Raw genomic sequence first — 18,706 nt, 5'->3', positions numbered from 1 at the left:
CTCTCTCTCTCTCTCTCTCTCTCTCTCTCTCTCTCTCTCTCTCTCTCGATACTGGGGATTGAACTCAGAACTGTGTGCTTGCCAGGCAGGAGCTTATGCCAGTGAGCTATCTCCCCAGCCTGATAGACAACATTTCAAAGTCTAAGACGTTTAGAGACTTGTTATGGAACAATCCCTAAGGCTTAAGTTGCCACAGTAAGGCAGAGGCCTCAGGACAAATTCAAGAACTTTTCTTTTAGCAGAAAAACTGGTAGGATCTGACAACTGGACAGTGTAGGTTAAGAAGAGAGGGAAGGGTTTGGGTTGACTTTTTATTATGGAAAGATGACGGTGTTACTGAATTCCTTTATAGTGGAGGAGAGGAACATTCAGGGAAATTCAGAGAAAATATGTTGACTTTGTGGGCGACCTATAATGTTTGCGTTCTCATATGGAAAACTCAATGGAAAAGTGAGGTAATTATCTGTGACAGCAAGTGAAACAAATCCTCTTATTAGGATGACATGAGCGTGAAGAGACGCTTGTTAAACTTTCACCCACTTTGTTTTAGGGTCTCTCCTGTGGAAGCAACATGGTAAAGAATAATCATAAGACACTTGACTTCCAACTGGTTCTTTCAGAACTCCTGGAACTCACTGTGGCCCCAAAGCAAGAACAGAATTCACATGGTGCCTTAGTTTCATGTGGCTGCTATAACAACACAGACTTAGCACTCATGCAGCTTTCAGATGTAAAGACCAGAAGTCTGAGAACCAGAGTGTTAGCAGGGCCACATTTCTTCTGAAAGCTCTAGGAGAGAGCTGTTTCCTTGCATTCCTAGCTTCCAGAGTCTGCCTACATTCCTTGTCATCTCTCCTTCCTCAGTCTTCAAGGCCAGGGTGTAACACCTTCAAGTCTCCCTCTATGATCTCTGCTTTGTTGTCACGGCTCCCGCTCTGACTCTAACCCTCAATCTCCCTCTTAAGAGAACTTCTTTGATTATACTGTGTAATCTGGTTATTCTCTCCACATCAGCATCCTTACCAGTCACTCCTGCAAACTCCTTTGTGTTATTCAGCTTTTTGTTGCTGTAACAATATATCTGAAACCATCAACTTAAAAGGAAGAAGGGTTTATTTTGGCTGATGGTTTTGGAGGCTTCAGTCCATGGTTGTTTGGCTGCACTACTTTTGGGCCTGTGGTAAGACAGCGTATCATGGTGGGGCATTTTGACCGCAGAAGTCTATTTACCTGCAGCCAGGAAAATATAAAGAGAAAAAGAGTCTGGAGTACCAACAATCCTCTTCGAGGGCATAACTCTACCCAACTCCTGCCCACTAGGCACCACCGGGAGTGGCACCATAAGTTGGGGCCCAACACTTTTAGTATGTGACTTTTTTTTTAAATTTATTTATTTATTATTATTTGTGTGTGTGTGTGTGTGTGTGTGTGTGGCCAGCTCAGCCCACCTGGGGGGCAGGGCTGGCTGGCATGTGGTGCTGGGGGATTGAACCGTGGTCCTTGTGCTTTGCCAAGCTTGTTCCAAGTGGTGTTTTAGACCACTGAGCCATCTCACCAGCCCCAGTATGTGACTTTTTGAGGACATCTCAGATCGAAACTCTAGCACCAATATATTAATAGGTGATTATAAGGAAGACATCTGGGGGGGCACTGCCTACCACAGAAGGTCTGTCTTGTCCTTTATCCTGGGGAGCACAGGGCTTACATGATGGATTGCCATTTTTTCTTCCTTTCTTTTCTCTCTTTCCAAATACATGAAAGGTCTGAGTCAGATTTGCAGTTATGAGTTGATATCTACAAATGCTTTTGGGAATTAGAGTTTGTTGTGATGAGGTATGTCATTGATCAAGACCCCATATTTTGTGAAAAATAAGAACAATCCCTCAAAACCTTCATTTTAGGGGGCGTTCTATTCTTGGGGGAGGGGAGCCATGAGGTTCCCATTGCTAGGAGACCATGAAGTGACCGTTTCATCTAGGTAGCTTTTCCTGGCTCTGCAGCCTGAATTAGAAGTTTCTCATCTGTTCTACCATGCTTTTTGGAGCATGGCTTTATTTTAAGGCATTGGCCACACTGTAATAAGATTCTTCACTTATTGGCCTATTGCGTTGGATTTTATGTAAGTGGAGATCATGCCTTATTCTTCAAAGCATCTTTCTGTGCTTGACATTTCCCCCCCAAAATGACAAACTGAATGGATGCATTAAAATGCCTCTGTACTAGCTTTTAAATCTACAATTTTCTTTGCTGTTTTTGATTTACATTTCTTGTCACCATGTGGGGTATTATAGTGATCAACATGATAATTTCTCTAAAGTGCTTCAGATGTTTGGAGAAGTACCTCTCCAAGGCTAAGCCCTCCCCACAACTATCAAATGCAACTGTGAACTAAAATGTATCTTTTGCCATTAGTTTTACCTGCCAAAGTTGTTTGTTGGTAAGCCTGCCTCCACGGTAAATCTGAGGCAACTAGAGACAATGTGTGCAATTTTATATCATGCCTGACAAATGGAAGACCCCCAATAAGGCTTTCTGAAATGAGAGCATGAAATAATAATTAGGGCCTTATACATTACTGGTTATTACACTTCTAAAAGCATATCATTTAGTGAAATACATATATAAATATGTATATGCAAATCTCCCTCATTGTTGAAGAAGTGGAAAATATTTCTGTTTTCATCACTGCTGTATTAGTCAGCTTTGACTGCAGTGACAACCCCCAAGTCTCAGTGGTGTACAATAATTATTTCTTACTTTCACGTGAAGGCTGTGTAAGTGATCTGCTTGCCGCCTAGAAAGTCTTCTCTTTCTTGGACAAAAATCAAAGCAGCAGCCAGTACCTGAGATACGCTGTGTTCAAGGTCAAGGCACAAGCTCCAAGGGGTGGGAAGACAGGGTGAGCCGTGCAGAGCACACAAAGCTTCTACTCCATGACCACGTCCTTTCACATTCCTTTGGCCCAAGGACATCACGAGGCTGTGCTGAGCATCATTCTGGTGCTGCCAAGGTAAAGGGAAAAAAATGCAAATGTGTAGCGCAATCCACCAAAACTGTGTGTGAGGTAATGCTTGTTGTCAAAGCTACTATTTTGGCCTTTGGTAATATTAATTATTCTTTAAAACTTTGAATTTATGGTTCAACTTAGACAGTCTGGGTAGTAAAGATGATTATAAGGCCTTCCATAGGTTTCACATAAATAGACAGACACTGGGGGAAAAACACACAGATCTGGGAATTTTAGCTAAAGAAAAAGCTAGGTTTATAAATATATAAACATTTTTATGAGAGTGACAATGTCAGTTTTTACAAAATATTTCTGTGGTCTAGGCCAGCAGAAGGGAAATCTAAATGAAAGTGGACATATTAGGGTACAGTTACCAGAAGGGTAGTTTCTTGACCAGTCAAGTGAAAAAGACATAGCAAGGCAAAAGGTCTTTCTAGTGGAACAATTAAATCATTTATCTGCTTGAAGGAAGAAGCCTGGGCCCGATGACAGGTTTCTGCCAATGTTCTGTTTATAGAACTTTGAATCTGGAAATAAAAAAGTCCACTTAAAGACAGATAGTGTTACAATTCCTCTTACATCAGTAAAACGGCATTAAGAAACGGAGGGAGCTGGGTGGGTGCAGAAAACGAAAAGTGTAAGAGAAATAAATATGAGAGGAAAATGTAATTCTGAGCATTCCTAGCTTATGCTTTGGAGACCTGCGCATCACAGTGAATTCTCATTTTTAGTGTATTTACTTAATCCAGACTTTTTTTCAGCCAAAGTTTAATCAGTACCTACTGTGTGCTGTGCTCACATGATAGGCAGCTGGTCTGGCAAGAAATGAGACAATTTATAGTTAAAACATCCAATATAATCAGCTACAAAGGTCAGCCATTACCATCACTCTACTAAATTTTACACCCACCCTTTAGAAAAGAGAGTAAGATATTTAAACTATATTTGATGATCTGTAGCTATGAAAGTCTAAATGCTCCAAACATTGCTGCCTTTCAGGAGATCATATACATACCTTGTCCTCAGGCATTTTAATGAGCTCTGAGGTGGTTGTGAAAGACACACGATCCTCTCTACCAGCAAATTCTCCTCTTATTTGCTTTTCAGGTGGGTCTGTGAACACAGCAGTGTCTGAGGGGCCACTGCAGTTGCTGCACAGTTTTAAAGAAGTTCCCGGCTGCAAAGTCTAACTGTGTGTATGAAAGTGCTGACTGGCAGGGCATGCTTTCAAAGGCTCAGAAATCAATACTTTTCTCATGAAAAGATGCATGATTTTTTTTTTTTTTGGACAGTGACAAATATCTGTCACAGTAGTTGCTGTGAGGCATGACTGAGTCTTAATCCCTGTGCTAGCAATGGAATGTGTTTGCTTCTTTGTTAGAACCAATTTATGATAATCCTGGCGAATCTTAGCAGCGCTCACCAGGAGCCAAGCACTTGGGAACTGCTGACTCACTTAGCTGTCTGCAGCTTCACTTTATCCCCATTTAGGAGATTAGGATACTGAGGCAAGAGGGGCTAAGAATTTGCACAAGGTCACAAAATTAGTAAATGGTAGGGTTGAGGGTTGAATCTAGCTGGTCTAGCTCCATTTTGCTACCCTTCAAAAACCCAATACTCACATTAAAAAAAATTGGTTTATGTTTGGGACATATTTACCTTTGCTTGGGGGAGCTATCATGTATACATTTATCTTCCATCCTCCCCCCACTTCCAGTGATCCCCTCTCCCACCTCTAGAAAATCTACCTCAGTTTCCTACCATTTCTTCTTCTTCTTCCTCTTCCTCTTCCTCTTCTTTTCTTTTTCTTCTTCTTCTTGTTCTTTTTTTTTTTTTTTTTTTTGGTGGTACCGGGGCTTGAACTCAGGACCCTGTGCTTGCACAGGCAGGCACTTCTACCGAGCTACCCCGCCAGCCCACCATTTCTTCTTTATCTGGCTATTTCTGTTTTGGGCTTCTCACACAAGAGAAGCCATATGATATTTAATTTTCTGTGTCCGACTTATTTCAGGTAGCACTGTTGTCTCAAAAATCAATCCACTTTCTTGCTAGAGACATGAATTCATTTGGTGATCTTATCATCATCATCATCATCTTCCTCATCATCTTCCTCCTCCTCATCATCTTCATCATCGTCTTCATCTTCATCTTCATCTTCATCATCACCATCATCAAAAGACTGCTATTTCCTTTGGTTTCATCCTACCCTTCAGCCTGATTTTCTGGTTCTCCTGGTTGGACCGAGTTTGTCATTGCTTCTCTCACACATGAACTTTTTGCAGATCCTTCTGGTACTAATTGCAAAACACTACAATGCACACGTGCTTAAAACAAGATGAACAAGGGCCATTACTAATCAAGAGAGGCCTGATTCAGGCCTAAAAGGACCAGGCATTCTCCAAAAATAAGGAGTACTCAAAGTGCAGGGCTTCTGGGCCGCTATCAGAGGACTCTAAGCAGGATGCGTGCTCTCCAGGGTGACACCAGGGCCCAGCACAAAGTAACCCCGCGCGCCTGGGGGACTCAGGTCTCGGGCTTCCCGCGGGTTTCTGGGCAGAGCGCGTCGCCGCCCGAGGCGGGGGTCAGCCTCTCCCGCTCCGGGGACTTGGAGGGGCGTGGGTGACCGGAGCCGGGGGACAAGCGTGGGCGCATCCTGGCGCCGCGTCCTCTGAGACCTTTGGGTACCCGGCATGTCAGCGTGGGCGCTAGGGCAGCACGGCCGCCAGCGCCGGGTGGGGTCCTTCCCGATTCCGCCCCCACCTCCACCGCCCACCTGGTTGCGCCGCACTCCTCCCGCTCCCGGGCTGCACGATCGGAGCCCGCTGCGCCCTCGCGTCGCGTCCCGTCCCGCCCCGCCCTGCGCTCCTCCCCGGTGCCCGGCGTGCTCGTTCACCGCCACTCGGGTCGGGCGCGCCGGTGGGCTTGGCCTGCGCGCCCGCGGCGGCGGGGGAGCGAGTGAGCGCGAGGGGCGGGCGCGAGTGTCGTGAGTCACCGCTACCTGGAGCGCCAGCGACGCAGACAGAGCCAGCCGCGCCGAACTGAGCCGGAGCCCGGAGCGCCGCCGCCAGCCAGGCCCCGCGCGCCCCCCGCGCTCCCAGCCCCACCGGCTCCCGGCGCCCGGCTCAGGCTTCCACCCCGTGCGCAGAGCCTCGCGCCTGACCGGGAGGAGCGGGGGTCCCCGTGGGATGTCACAGCGGCTCCCCGGAGCCCCCAGCCGCGTCGCCGCTGCAGCCACCGCCCGCGGGAGTCGCGACCATGAACCCCCAGTGCGCCCGCTGCGGGAAAGTCGTGTACCCCACGGAGAAAGTCAACTGCCTGGATAAGGTGAGAGGGCGCGGGCTGCACCTGCTCCGGGAAGTTTGGGCACGGGGATGCGATACGAAGGGCAGAGCCGGTCTTTGGGATCGGAGGCGTCTTGGCACCGGGGCAGAGGTGTCGCGGACTATGCGTGGCGACAGTGGCTTTGGAACTGGAAGGCTGCGGTCGGGTACCGTGCTGTCTGAACCTACGCTATTTTTTTTTTTTTTTTCGTGTGGTGGTGGTGGGGCAGCAGCCGGGGCACTGAGGGACCAGGCTGGGCAAGCTGCACCCCTCCCTCTTCTGCGCTGTTCCTGACCTTACTCCACCTTAGGTCCCCTCACTTAACCCTTGCCCCAGCACCTCACGCAACCGCAGCTCCGGAGAAAAGCAAATAGTAATTAATATGTCATGGGGCAGCCGCTGCCGCATTGCTAAGAATAATCCCCACCCAAGAGACAGGCTTCATGCAGTGAGCCAGACCCATGGGTGTCTAATCCACCGGGGTGGGGAATTCCAGAGGAAATGGATTTAGCTGGGGTGCCACCAACTGTGACCTGTGTTCTTGTGTGTGATGGAATCCGACAGCTTGAGAGAGACCTGGGTACTCCGGGCGAGTGACTGGCAATTAAAACCAGCCTGACGTGTACCCAGGAATTTGAGGTGACACTAGTGCCTCCCTAGAGCAAGACATCCTCCCAGACAGAGACTGTGTTCCTGCAGTTTGGATAGGGATGGGGGCAAGGCGACTTACCTATTCTATCTGCAGCCACCAAGGGTTGCCTGACTTCCGGTGCACACATTTTTGGAGCTGTTCCAAACTCTGCGTTTAAGCACTTTGAACTGGGATCCTTTTCCTTTTGAAGATACTCCCTGGGCTCCGTTTCTCAATTAAACAGCCTCAGAGTTCCTTCCTGGCTGCTGGTAGAAGGGCAGTATGGACCTTAGCGAGTCTTCCCTCCAGAGTCTGTAGTTGTGGTGAGATTAACCTAAATTAAATTCAAATTGAGCAGTGCCCTGCCTCATTTACTGAGTGGAAAGTGAGTAAACATGCCCTGCTGCCTGAAGTCATTTCCATGTAGTTTTTTTTAAATATTGGGACTGTGGTGCACTAAAACGTCTTTTTGTACTCCTCTCCTGGCCAGAACTGGCATCATACTGGATTTTTCATTATTTTCTTTTTCAGTATTGGCATAAAGGATGTTTCCATTGTGAGGTTTGTAAGATGGCTCTCAACATGAACAACTACAAAGGCTATGAAAAGAAGCCCTACTGTAATGCGTAAGTATCACCAGCCTGGCTCACCACTGTGGCACAGCGTGGAGCAGCAAGTTGTTGGCTCTGCCTGTTCTGAAGGCTTGACTCACAGTGCCACCCAGGTGTGCGGGTGGCCAATTACCTGCTTATGCCGTGGACTCCAGGGCCGTGGACTTTGCTGAAGGTCACTGTGCTGATGTCTTGCTAATGTGTAGGGTAATTTGTGTATATCTTCCACCACATTTGTCTTTGAGGTTCACAGACTTGCAGGCTTAGGGACATTTATTAGGAGCTGCAGAACTTACCCCCTGAGAATGTGTGGGCTCTGACATGCATGTCAGGTACATTTCCATTTTCATCGTATGTCAATTTCCATTTTAATCATAGGATGTTACCAGCTTGCTGTGTTATATCTGAACCCAGTTGCTAGGGAGAGGAGTCTGATGTGCTTGGTCACAGCCGAGACCATGCCAGGCATCCTGGGACTTAAACAGGGAGCCAGAGAATTGAGACGTGATGCTCAAGCCTGTTAGTAGTAGGTCTGTTGTTGTGGATCTGCCGTGGCAGAATGGGTACTTCCAGCTGTCTGGTAATAGGGGGATTGAAGAGGTTAGATGTTGTCTTAAGGGCTGTTCTGAAGGCACATTTCTAGCCTAAAACAGCAGCTAGCCAACATTTATGTAGAGTTACTGTTTGTCAGAGCCTGTTCTGAGCATTTTATTCAGACTGACTCGAATGAGTCAAATCTTTACAATAACCCTTAAATTAAGGGGCACTGTTACCCCCACTTGACAGATAAACTGAGGCCTTGAGAAGATACACCACAGGAGAACCTGAGACCACTGTGTCTGCCAGAACTTCCACATGGCTACCTTGCTGCCTTAGGGCCTAGTTTTTTCCTCCACTTCAGGGAGTATGCCTGAGGCATACCCTGCTTTTAGCTGTGTGCTCTTGGCCCTGATTCCCAAGGCTTCCTGTTCCTCACAGCATCCCTGTGGGGCTGGCCTGGCTCTTGACCCCGGCCCTTTGACTGGAATGTTGCCAGAGCTTTAGCCCAGAGTGTCTGACACAGCTTTATCCAGGTCTCCTGGAGCTGGCTGGGTCTCCACATCTTCACAGGCTGCAAAGTTTTGATAACCAAATGTAATGTGCTTCTGCCCTTCTGGGGACGAGCTTTAAAAAACATTGTTGAATAATTAAATTTTGTTTGTTTTATGTGTATTTCCTTCTGGTTTGGTTTAGTGCTTGTAGGTAAACCAGAGACTTTTGAAGAAATGAGAGAATGGACCCTTGAAAGAATTAAGTACTCCTGAGGTTAAGTGAGGTCCGTAGCTATCTCCCAAACTTTTTGTTTAATATTCTACATCATGCCTTTTCCTGGGAAGAGGTGGAGCAAAAATGAAGTTTCAGGGTCCTGGTCTTCTGCTTTCTATAGTGCGGAATCTAAATGATTGGTTAACGATCAAAGGCAGGGGGCAGTAAGGAGAAGGGAAAGGGCCCTCAAGCCATAAACGGAATAATTGTTCTTTGGTTAAAGGAAAGTCCGCCGCTCTTTCTGTGGTTGTTTCAGCCTGTAGCCCCATTCTATCAGGTTTTATGAGCCACGTCAGGATCCTTTACAGCTTTGACCAAAGCACTAACAATGCCTGTGGGTGCTCCTGGCAGGCCTGGAGTTGGGAGGGAAGGAGAGGGAACACAGGGGATGACTTGTTGCTTCAAAGATGGCTAGATGGAGAATTGGCTGCTATTGGAAAATGACAAAAAATGACAAAGAGGCAACCGAAGCAGAGTCATGCCACTGGGCCACTTAAGGCCAACATTTGCTGATTAGTTTAAGTTCAGTTTGATTAAAAAAAGAATCTCAGACTCTGCAGCAAGTTGTGGACATGTATAGAGAGGCTGGTTTGTACTTTGATTTAACAGTGCAGAGTACCCAGTAATGCTGACTTCTGGGTCCTCAAACCAACCCAGCCCAAACCCAAGGTATTTATTCGTAGGAAATAGCCTGCTATGTGGTTTTGTAGGGCTGAATCTTGTTAATACCTCAGGTAACTTTAAATCAAATGCTTGCAGATTTATCATTTCTAATATGATTCCAGTATTTTATAAAAGTAGTTTCAAGTCAGATTTTTAGGGTAGTATATCAGTTTTTGCCTTAATACTTGGATCTGGTAGTGAGTTTATTAAATAGATAAAAAAGGAAATATAAGAATATTTTTAAGTAGAGTGAGCTGAGGCTTTATGTTCGTTTAATTTTGCCTTAAGTTCATATTATAGCCTGATGTGCTAACTCCAAAGGCTTGGGGAGTTGCCGGTTCCATCTGCTCCGAGGGTCCCTGGGTCAAAGGCATCTGTTGTTCTCATCCCATAATGTTCTAAGGGCGCATGTTGCCATGTAAACTGGTGCTTGTGGATTGCCCTCTGGGGACCCTGGGGCATCTGCCCCCATTTAGGTGCTCTGTGTCAATCACAGTTCCCTGTGGTGGGCTGCAAGGGTGCCATCATTTCTGTGGGTCAGCGGTGGAAAATTGCTTCTCTAATGTGGACGACTCCCAGAAAATGAACTGTTTGCTCTCTACATAAAGCAGTATTTTGCCTGTCCCTAGTTTGCTTCAACAGCCAGTGCATACATACGCTTACATGAAAACAACTATTCTTCCACTATCCTCATTACTTTTGAATGTGAAAATTTCCGTACATACAGAATGAGTGAAAGAATAGGACAGTCATTCCTCAGTATTTCAGGTTGTTGCCAGGACCCTTCCCCACACCCAGATCTGCAGATGCTCATATTCTTTTGTTGGAGTGTTTACCTGGACGCATATAATCCTTCTACAGACCATAGATCACTTCTAGATAACTTATAATGAATAATTCATTGTAAATGCTGTGCAGATAGTATAGCTTAAGAAACAATGGCAAAGAAAGTCTGTATGTTTAGTGCAGGTGGAATTTATTAAAAAACATTTTTGATTGAGCATTAGTTGAATCTTGAATGTGGACCCCACAGATAAGGAAGGCTGAGGACAGGAACAGCTGTATGTCCTGTACTGAGACTCATGTATTACTGACATTTTGTCCTATTTGCTTCATTTTTTAATCTACTGGTGGTCATATATACAATTTTTTATTTTATTTTATTTTTAAATTTTATTTATGTGTGTGTGTGTGTGTGTGTGTGTGGCCAGCTCAGCCCACCAGGGGGTGGGGCTGGCTGGCATGTGGTGCTGGGGGATTGAACCATGGTCCCTGTGCTTTGCTAGGCCCGTTCCAAGTAGGTGCCTTAGACCACTGAGCCATCTTACCAGCATATATATACAATTTTTTAAACATTGTTGGGCTATTTGGCATTTTTGTAGATCATGACATTTCATCCCTATGCAGATCATTATGAATAAGGACATTGTCATAACAAATCAGCCATTGTTGTACCTAAGAAAATTAACAAAAACGTTTTTCTAATATTTATATCCATGTTCTCATTTCACCCATTTTCCTAAGAATAACTTTTACAACTGAGTTTTTAAAACCAGGATTTGGGGCCCGCCAAATAGCTTAGTGGATTAAAGTACCTGCAAGCAGGTGCAGGGGCTGGGGTTCGATCCCAGGGCTTGCCATGCTGACCTCACCCCTGGGGTGTACTGAGATGGCAATTGAGACTGGGTGTGGTGGCACACACCAGGAATCCCAGCTCTTGGGAGGCTGTAAACAGGAGCATCACCATGAGTCCATCTAGTAGTGAGATCTGGTAGTGAGACCCTGAACACCGTGTAGACCCTTCCCTAAAATACAAAAACAAACAAACAAAAAAACCCCAGGACCTAGTCAAGGTATATACTGTATAGTTTTTGTGTGAAAATGATAAATTTTCGTGGGTCTTGGGGATGCAGTTTTGCTTGTTAAAATTCTACTATTGTCTCTCTTGGCTTATGTAACCTCTCAGAGTTTTTAGAAAGAAGATTTAAGTAGAATTTCTTGTGAAAATATCATGCATAATTAAGAACCTTTAAAAGAAGTATTAGGAATATGTTTAAAAATGTGAGACCACGCACACAGACATTTAGAATTATCTTAAAAAATGTAGAGGGTTTTTCTTTTAATTGACACCTGAGGGCATTTTTTAATGGAATAAAGCAGTGAGCTCTTTGGTTTCGATGTGTTGCTTGTTTATATTCTCCTGTGTTTAGAGAAGAACCAAGTATTCTGTTTGATTTTCTGCGGAGAACATGTATAAAATATAATTTATATGATATTTAAATTTTGATCTTTGGATATAATGATCAAAGAATAGTACATATTGATGTAAGATCGGGCATAATGCACACTTAGTTCCTGACGCAGCAGTGCACACTATTAAAATATTTAAAAACAAACTGGTCGGCTTGAGTACGTGCCATGTTTGCACAAGCTTTATGTTTCATAAGCAGGCAGTGGTTTCTCGAGCACATTCTGGATTGTTTTCATCTCAGAACATGCAAAGCAAAGAGGGCTAAGCAATGTTCTTACTGCTAAAAGATGCTGAGAAACTAGATGATTAGACAAGAAACATAGCTTGTGCTTGGATGTGAATTTATATGCTAAGTTAAACGATAATCCTTTTGCTGTGTGATACGCCACACAAAAAATATAAACCATTGGATTATTTGTTAAATTGTCTAATTTGTTATATGTAGCAGTCAAAATTTGCATTTACTTTGTATGTGTGAAAAAAATCATTTCTCAAACATTTTCCAGGAGATTACCATTTATAGCTGTGCCAATGGCTGGCTGGTTATAGGCTGTCACAGCATATCCGATTATCTTGGATCAGGCGAGGCACGGGGTCATGAGCAATAGTTTAATAGGACCTTGCCCATAATTTTCCCACATCATCTCTTCTGCAGATATGTTTTGGGCTGAGTATTTGTCTGGACCTGTATCCATTTTATATCTCTTGAATTTCTGTCAAATGCATCTTTAATGATAGGCCTAAAAGAAGACAAATGTCTAAGGATGTTTAGTTATCCTTCTGATTAAGATTCCCCATCGCCCAAGAGACTCACTTAACATGATTTTGGAAGACTTCTGAAAAACGAAGCAGCAGGTGCTGAGTATTGCTGTTACTCTCCCTCCGGCTGCGTTCGCGCCGTCTCCTGAATATTTATGGTCCATCCATAGTCCTGAGGATGCTGGGCTTTGTCATTAGGAGCCCTCAGCGTGGTCAGTACCACAGTGCACTTCAGCCAGCTGTCTGGAAGGTGATTATCTAGGCCACTGCTCTGCTGGCTCTCACTTACCATTTCTCTGTTGGTCCTTCCTCGTTTGTCCTAGCTGAGGTCATTGGAGGACAAGGAAGGAAACAACGAAATGCAAACCCAAGAGTCTGTCCTGCATCTAGCCCTCTGATATGTCTGAGCATCCCACATTTGGTTCTATAACCTTCCCAGGACTCAAATTATCTCCAGGGAACTTAGGAAATTCCTCCTGTTTGGTTAGCTCTGGTTACCGAAGAAACTTGCACTCATTGTGGTGTGTTGTTATTAGAGAGGTGGAACTTGTTGGAGCTGGCTTGAATCCTGGCTTCATCCTGTTGTGCTGAGCCTGTCTCTGAATTGCTAAGTTTCAGTTTCTTTGTCTGTAAAATGGGCATATTAATGCTAGACCTATATAGCTGTGTGAAAATCAGTAAGGCCACACATGGAAAGGGGCCAGTGCAGGGCCTGGTGTGTGGGAGACCTTCAGTCTGCAGTGGTACGCTAGTTCTGGAGTATTTTCTGAGGGGTGAATCGATAAATTGCTCAGGCTTGGCTCAAATTTGCAATCCTCCCTCCTTAGCCTCCCAGAGTGCTAGGATTACAGGCATGCACCACCATGACCAGCTTAAACTGAAAGGTTTATACTAAAGTTTTTCACACTGGATTGCTACCTAATAGAGGGTTGTGACCAGAATTTAAAGAAAGAAGGAAAAATAGCAAGAGGAAATAAATATCAAAGTGCATTCCAATAGTCAGATAGCGTTTTTGGTGGAAAATGGTTTCCCCCAGTATTATGGGTGTAAGTATGGCCTGGATCATAATACAGACAATAGTTTTTGTTCAAATTTGAGAAACACTAGGTTTTTTTTTTTTTTTTAGCAGAACCAGGGATTGAACTCAGGCCCTTGCTCAAGATCCTCTTGCCTCAACTTCCTGAGTAGCTGGGATTACAGGATGAGCCATGTTGCCTGTTTTGGTTCGTTAATTGTAGAGCCTTTGCAGAGCAGAACGCATTTGGGATTCGTCTCAAGCACAGAGCCACGAGATGCTCTGGCCTCCTTGCTTTCCCACACTTCTGTCTGCACCAGCCCTGCTCCAGCCAGTGGCCAAGTGTGAGGGAAACTGATGCCTCCCAATCTGTGTCCCCTCAGAGGCATAGGAATGCTCCCCACTTGTCCCTAGACCCTGGCACTTAGGAAGTGCTCAGTTAGCATTAACCAATTCTATACTTTCGGGCGATGCCAGTGTCTCAGAGTGTGGTCTCTGCATTTATCCACAGTTCAGGCAAGGCCAGGCGAGTTCCTGACACTTGGGTGGGCTGGGAAAACCCTGTGCAGATGGGCTTTGAGGAGCCTACGCAGGGGTCTGGTAACTGGGTTTCAAAAGGCAGGGGACCCAGGGATAAAATATCCCTATCAATGGCATGGACTTAGGAATTCTAACCCAGAACAAAATCAGAATTTACTGTTAGCACTTAGAGGCTCAGTTTCAAAATACAGTATCTTTCTGAAAGCCTTCCCTTGCTAGTGTTTTCTTTCCGATTTCATTATGTTTTATAAAATTGGGGAAATCTTCACTCAAATAAATATATTATAGAGGTTAAATGGGATAAACAATTGTGAGTCTTCATATGTCAGATGATACCTGTTAGACACCCAAGTGTAAGACCAATCCCTTATTTATAATAATAATTGAAAACTGTCTTCTATTTCTCCCTAAAGATACAAGAAAATGTCACCTTGTTAAAAGTGATAGTTTCTATGGGAGTATATTGTAGCATGTAGATTCCAGTTAGCATTCATTAGGTGTTTTACCTGACTGTTTTTTCATTTTTCAAGACAGTGTCTTGGTTATGTAATTCAGGCTGGTCTTGAACTTACAGTAATCCTCCTGCTTCAGCTTTCTGAGTGCTACAATTACAGGCATGCACCACTATATCCAGTGAGCCTGACTTTTAAGTTGCGTACCTCCCAGAAAAATTGAGACCTTTGCTCCTTGGTATTGTATTTCATTGGGACAGATGACTTCTGTTCTGTCATAATTGGGTGACTGAGAAAGAAGGGATACACTTTGATCTGAATGAGAATGTTCTGGTACACATGCTAAACACTCTGGGTCTCAGTTGCCATAACCATTGACAATACCAAAGGCATTTTAATACCCTGGAGTCATGGTAGAGAACCGTATTTACAAATTGTGCGTTGAGCTCTGGCTCATTTGAACATGTTTCCAGAAAACGTCTCTGATACACAGTTTCTGCCTGTTTATGATGACACATTTATTGTGGAATGATGTCAGATTAGGAAAGATTTCTTGATGAAGCTGAGCCGATATCCCCTGAATCACAGCGAAAGGCAAGGTTAATGCAAGATATAGATGTGTGCACTTAAAGGTGTATTGATTATGTGTCAAGGACCGGTGTAAGAGTACATTTCGGTAGATCTTCTTTAAACGTTTTCAGATGAGCGTTTGAGCACAGATTCTGGGAATGTGCATTGGGAGAGATGCAGCCATGGCAGACACCCTGTGCTGTAGAGCGGGGAGCATTTCAGGGTCTTTGGAGGCAGTAGGAGCTGAATTTCTTTTCTCTTCCTTTCTGTTTCTGCTTTATAGTGTAAGTGTACTGGGCAGCCCTAGGGCAGCTTTTAACATTTGGAGGCTATTTATAAGGGGGAGTAACCAGCACTTTTCAGAGACAGGGGTTGCTATTGATTCTTCTGTGCTCACGTTGCTGTTGGACCTGAGCAAAGTCCTGCTAATGAAGCACACAGTTCCTCAGGCCTCTCTCGCAGTACCTAGATGGGGCCTACACAGCCATGAAAAAGGCCACTTCTTAAAGAATCAGGTTTGAATGGCTGTTATTGACCGCACAGAGAAACTCAGCATTCATTTTATGTAGAGCAAGAGCTGCATTTTCCTAGTGGGGTCCAGGAGGGAGTGGCTCGCGGTTAGCTTCTGTTTACCCTGCTGCTTCCTCTGTGGGATCTTTCCCACTGGCTGCTGGGAGGAGCTAGCAGACAGCTCTTTCGATGTGCATTCCTGAATCGAACTGATCAATAGCTGGACTGGTGGTCTGCTCTACTTTTACCTCAGCGCAGAGGTTTACAAAGCCATTTAGACAAAAATCTTTGATGGGCTCCCCTGACATTCATTACGCATCGAAAGCAAGTGCAAAGCCAAGCCGGAGAGCTTGGAGGAGTAAGACGGCTGTGCTCGGCCCGGGGCTGCAGACCTGGGACTGGGGGAAGCGCGTCAACTGCCCACAGTATCGAATATGGTCTTTAAATAGCATTTCATTGTCCATGAGTGGATCAACAGCATGAACTCCGTGAGTTTGCACAGAGTAGTCACAGCTGGCACATGTGTCACCCAGGAGGGCGTGCCCTTTGCACACTTGTGCTGATGTCCTCTCTGTCGTCTTCCTCACCTCCCTCCCCATGGTACCAAACCCATGTATCCATTCCCCTGCCCTTTCCCCAGCCCAGGTTCTCTTCTCTGTGGCCAGGGACCTTACCACTGTCCCCTGATCAGTCTTTCTCTTCTTCACAGATGGCCATCATCATTCTCTTTCAGAACATGATTTGGTTCCTATTTGATAGCTGCCTGTAGCCTGCAGATAAAGAAACCAAGTTGGGTTTCTACAAACATCTGGAACCTTCCACAGGTTTCTCTACCCACTTCTATTTACCTTTCTCCTGAGCTGCCACAGTGGGCTACTAGCCTTCATGACATTTGTTAAGCATCAGTATCCTTGCCTGTAGAATGGGTGTAAGAATAGATTTGACCTCATAGGATTAAGGATTCATTTGAATAGTGAAATAAGCTGAGCAGTTTCAGGTACAGAATATTTAATAAAAGTTGGACATGAGTTTCATCATTTGTTAAATGCACTTATTTCACCATTTGTCATCCATTTTTCATGTCTTGCTGCCTAAACATTACTTTGAACTCTTAAGTCTCTGAATGCCTTTGTGAAAAGGTTCTGAAATCTCTTGTCTTCTGTTTGACTCTTTGTGCATTCATTGTAGTTTTTACCTAGAACACATTACATACCTCCTCAAAAAGTCTTGCCATGGGGCTGGGGAGATAGCTCAGTGGAATAAGCACTTGCCCAGCAAATGAAAGGACCTGAGTTCAATCCCTGGTTCCGAAAAAAAAATAGTCTTGTCTTGTACTATAGTTGTGTCTGTGTATCCACTCGAAGTGATTTTCTGCTTATTGGACCATGTTGGTTCTCAGTTTGGGGGTGGAAGGGGTCGGGCGGAGTAGGGAAGGTCGGGTCTGTTTCCAGAGTCCCTGAAAGGGACTGTTCCTGGCAAGCGTTTAAGGTGTTGAGAGTGGGTGTCGCAATGTCACAGTGTGATGCTGACGTTAACCACCTGGAGTGAGCGTTGCCTCATGAGTTAGGGCTGCAGCCTGCAGTAAGGCTGCATGCACCTCAGATGGCCCGCCACAGTCCAAGATGCTGCCTGCCGTCATAGCTTTCTTTTTGAAAGCAGATATTCAGATGTGTCCAGGGGCTTATGAATAACAGAGAAACTCCAGTTACTCGGGAAATTCCAAGTATTTAGAATTCCAAGTATTCCATAGTTTCCAGGAACTATGGAGCAAGGCCAATCAAATTCTTTATGACACAACAGGTATGACCTACCCTGTCTTAATCAAATGCCCTCTTTGTTCATATCATGAATGTTCTTGTCCCATTCTGGTAAGAACAATGTGGAGTCTACCATCTTCATTTAGTCAGTAGAAGTTGGGTAAGATACATAAATAGTTGCTGGCCATAGAAACCCCCACGGAATAACTCTCTATGGTTTGTTTTTATAAATAAGCCTTTCCCATAGGGGCTGGTCCTGTCATTGTATGCTGCATACAATGCTTAGAAAACACTCTTTGGTGGAGCAGACCCCTCTACTGGCTTAGTCATGACACAGTGAGCCCTGTTGGCCACTTGAGCAACTCAGCCAGCTTTATTCTCACATCTCCAACCATGGCAGGCACTCAGTGAGAGGTATTAGACCCTCCTCACCACAAGGATCCGTGTGACAGTCCCAGCTGGAGCCGGCTGTGCTTGGACCACTTCCCAGCACGCCTTCTGCTTAGGGAAATACTGAAATGGACAGCTAGATGACTTCTCCAAGGAGGAAGAGAAGGATGCCACCCATGAAAGGTGTTGATTAAATCACCTTGTTGCAACTCTACTTCCAGACTTGTAGGAGCAAATCCTGTGATTTTGACAAAAGATCATATATACATTCACTTGCATATCCAATATATGGATCCCTTGATAATAGGTCTAATCACTTTCTTTTCTGAAACTTAATCAGGGATCTGTGACTCAATCTGTGATGAATGAAAGGTCTGTATTTCTTCCACAGAAGAATTTTATTTTCTCATGGGATTTTGCATTTTGGTAATCACATGCCTTTTCTTCTCCATTTCCAGAACTTCCTAAGCAACTCAAAAGAATCTGTGCCCCCTCCACCTCTTCCCACTCTTTCACTCTTTTTTTGTGTAACATCTTTTCTGTTACCAATGACGTAGTTCCCAATTTTCTTAATGTTACGTGAAATTCTATTTAAAACTTTTGAGATGCTTCAGGCACATAATAATTAAGGGTTATTCCTGCTGGGAATAGAAGCACCATATTAGCACATCTCTTCCTCTGAGGCTGCTAAAGAAGGAAAATCCTGTGTAGAGGGGTTGCCTCTGTGGCCTTTTTTTTGAGAACTGGTTATGTAATGTCAGCTGGGTGGGCCGGGAGTCGGGAGGCGGGTTTGTTTGTGTGTCTCTTGTGTTCTGAGCTCCTGGAGGGCTGAGTAGCGTCTGTAGACACAAATGCTCTGTCACTGGGGCTGCTGCCTGAGTGGCGTCCTGTGTAAGGGCAGGCTGGCAGACGTTGAAAAGAAAG

General features: G+C 44.8%; 2 protein-coding genes across 2 annotated transcripts in view; both read left to right on the top strand.

The window, feature by feature from the left end:
• Positions 1 to 6,132: 6,132 nt before the first annotated feature.
• Nebl (nebulette) overlaps positions 6,133 to 18,706 on the top strand; it is a 403,483-nt gene continuing 390,909 nt past the window's right edge. The window contains exons 1-2 of the mRNA XM_023704953.1: positions 6,133 to 6,331; positions 7,491 to 7,585. Of these exons, the coding sequence (XP_023560721.1) occupies positions 6,263 to 6,331; positions 7,491 to 7,585 (164 nt within the window). The 5' untranslated portion in view covers positions 6,133 to 6,262. The remainder of the gene's footprint in view (positions 6,332 to 7,490; positions 7,586 to 18,706) is intronic.
• The window catches only part of CUNH10orf113 (chromosome unknown C10orf113 homolog), a 47,696-nt gene continuing 46,134 nt past the window's right edge, over positions 17,145 to 18,706 (top strand). The window contains exon 1 of the mRNA XM_023704948.1: positions 17,145 to 17,179. Coding sequence (XP_023560716.1) covers positions 17,145 to 17,179 — 35 coding nt within the window. The remainder of the gene's footprint in view (positions 17,180 to 18,706) is intronic.

This window comes from Octodon degus, unplaced genomic scaffold, assembly GCF_000260255.1.
Source record: "Octodon degus isolate 3935 unplaced genomic scaffold, OctDeg1.0 scaffold00208, whole genome shotgun sequence".
NCBI classification, from domain to species: domain Eukaryota; kingdom Metazoa; phylum Chordata; class Mammalia; order Rodentia; family Octodontidae; genus Octodon; species Octodon degus.
The sequence above is the reverse complement of the archived record's forward strand: the minus strand, read 5'-3'. Positions and strand labels throughout refer to the sequence as shown.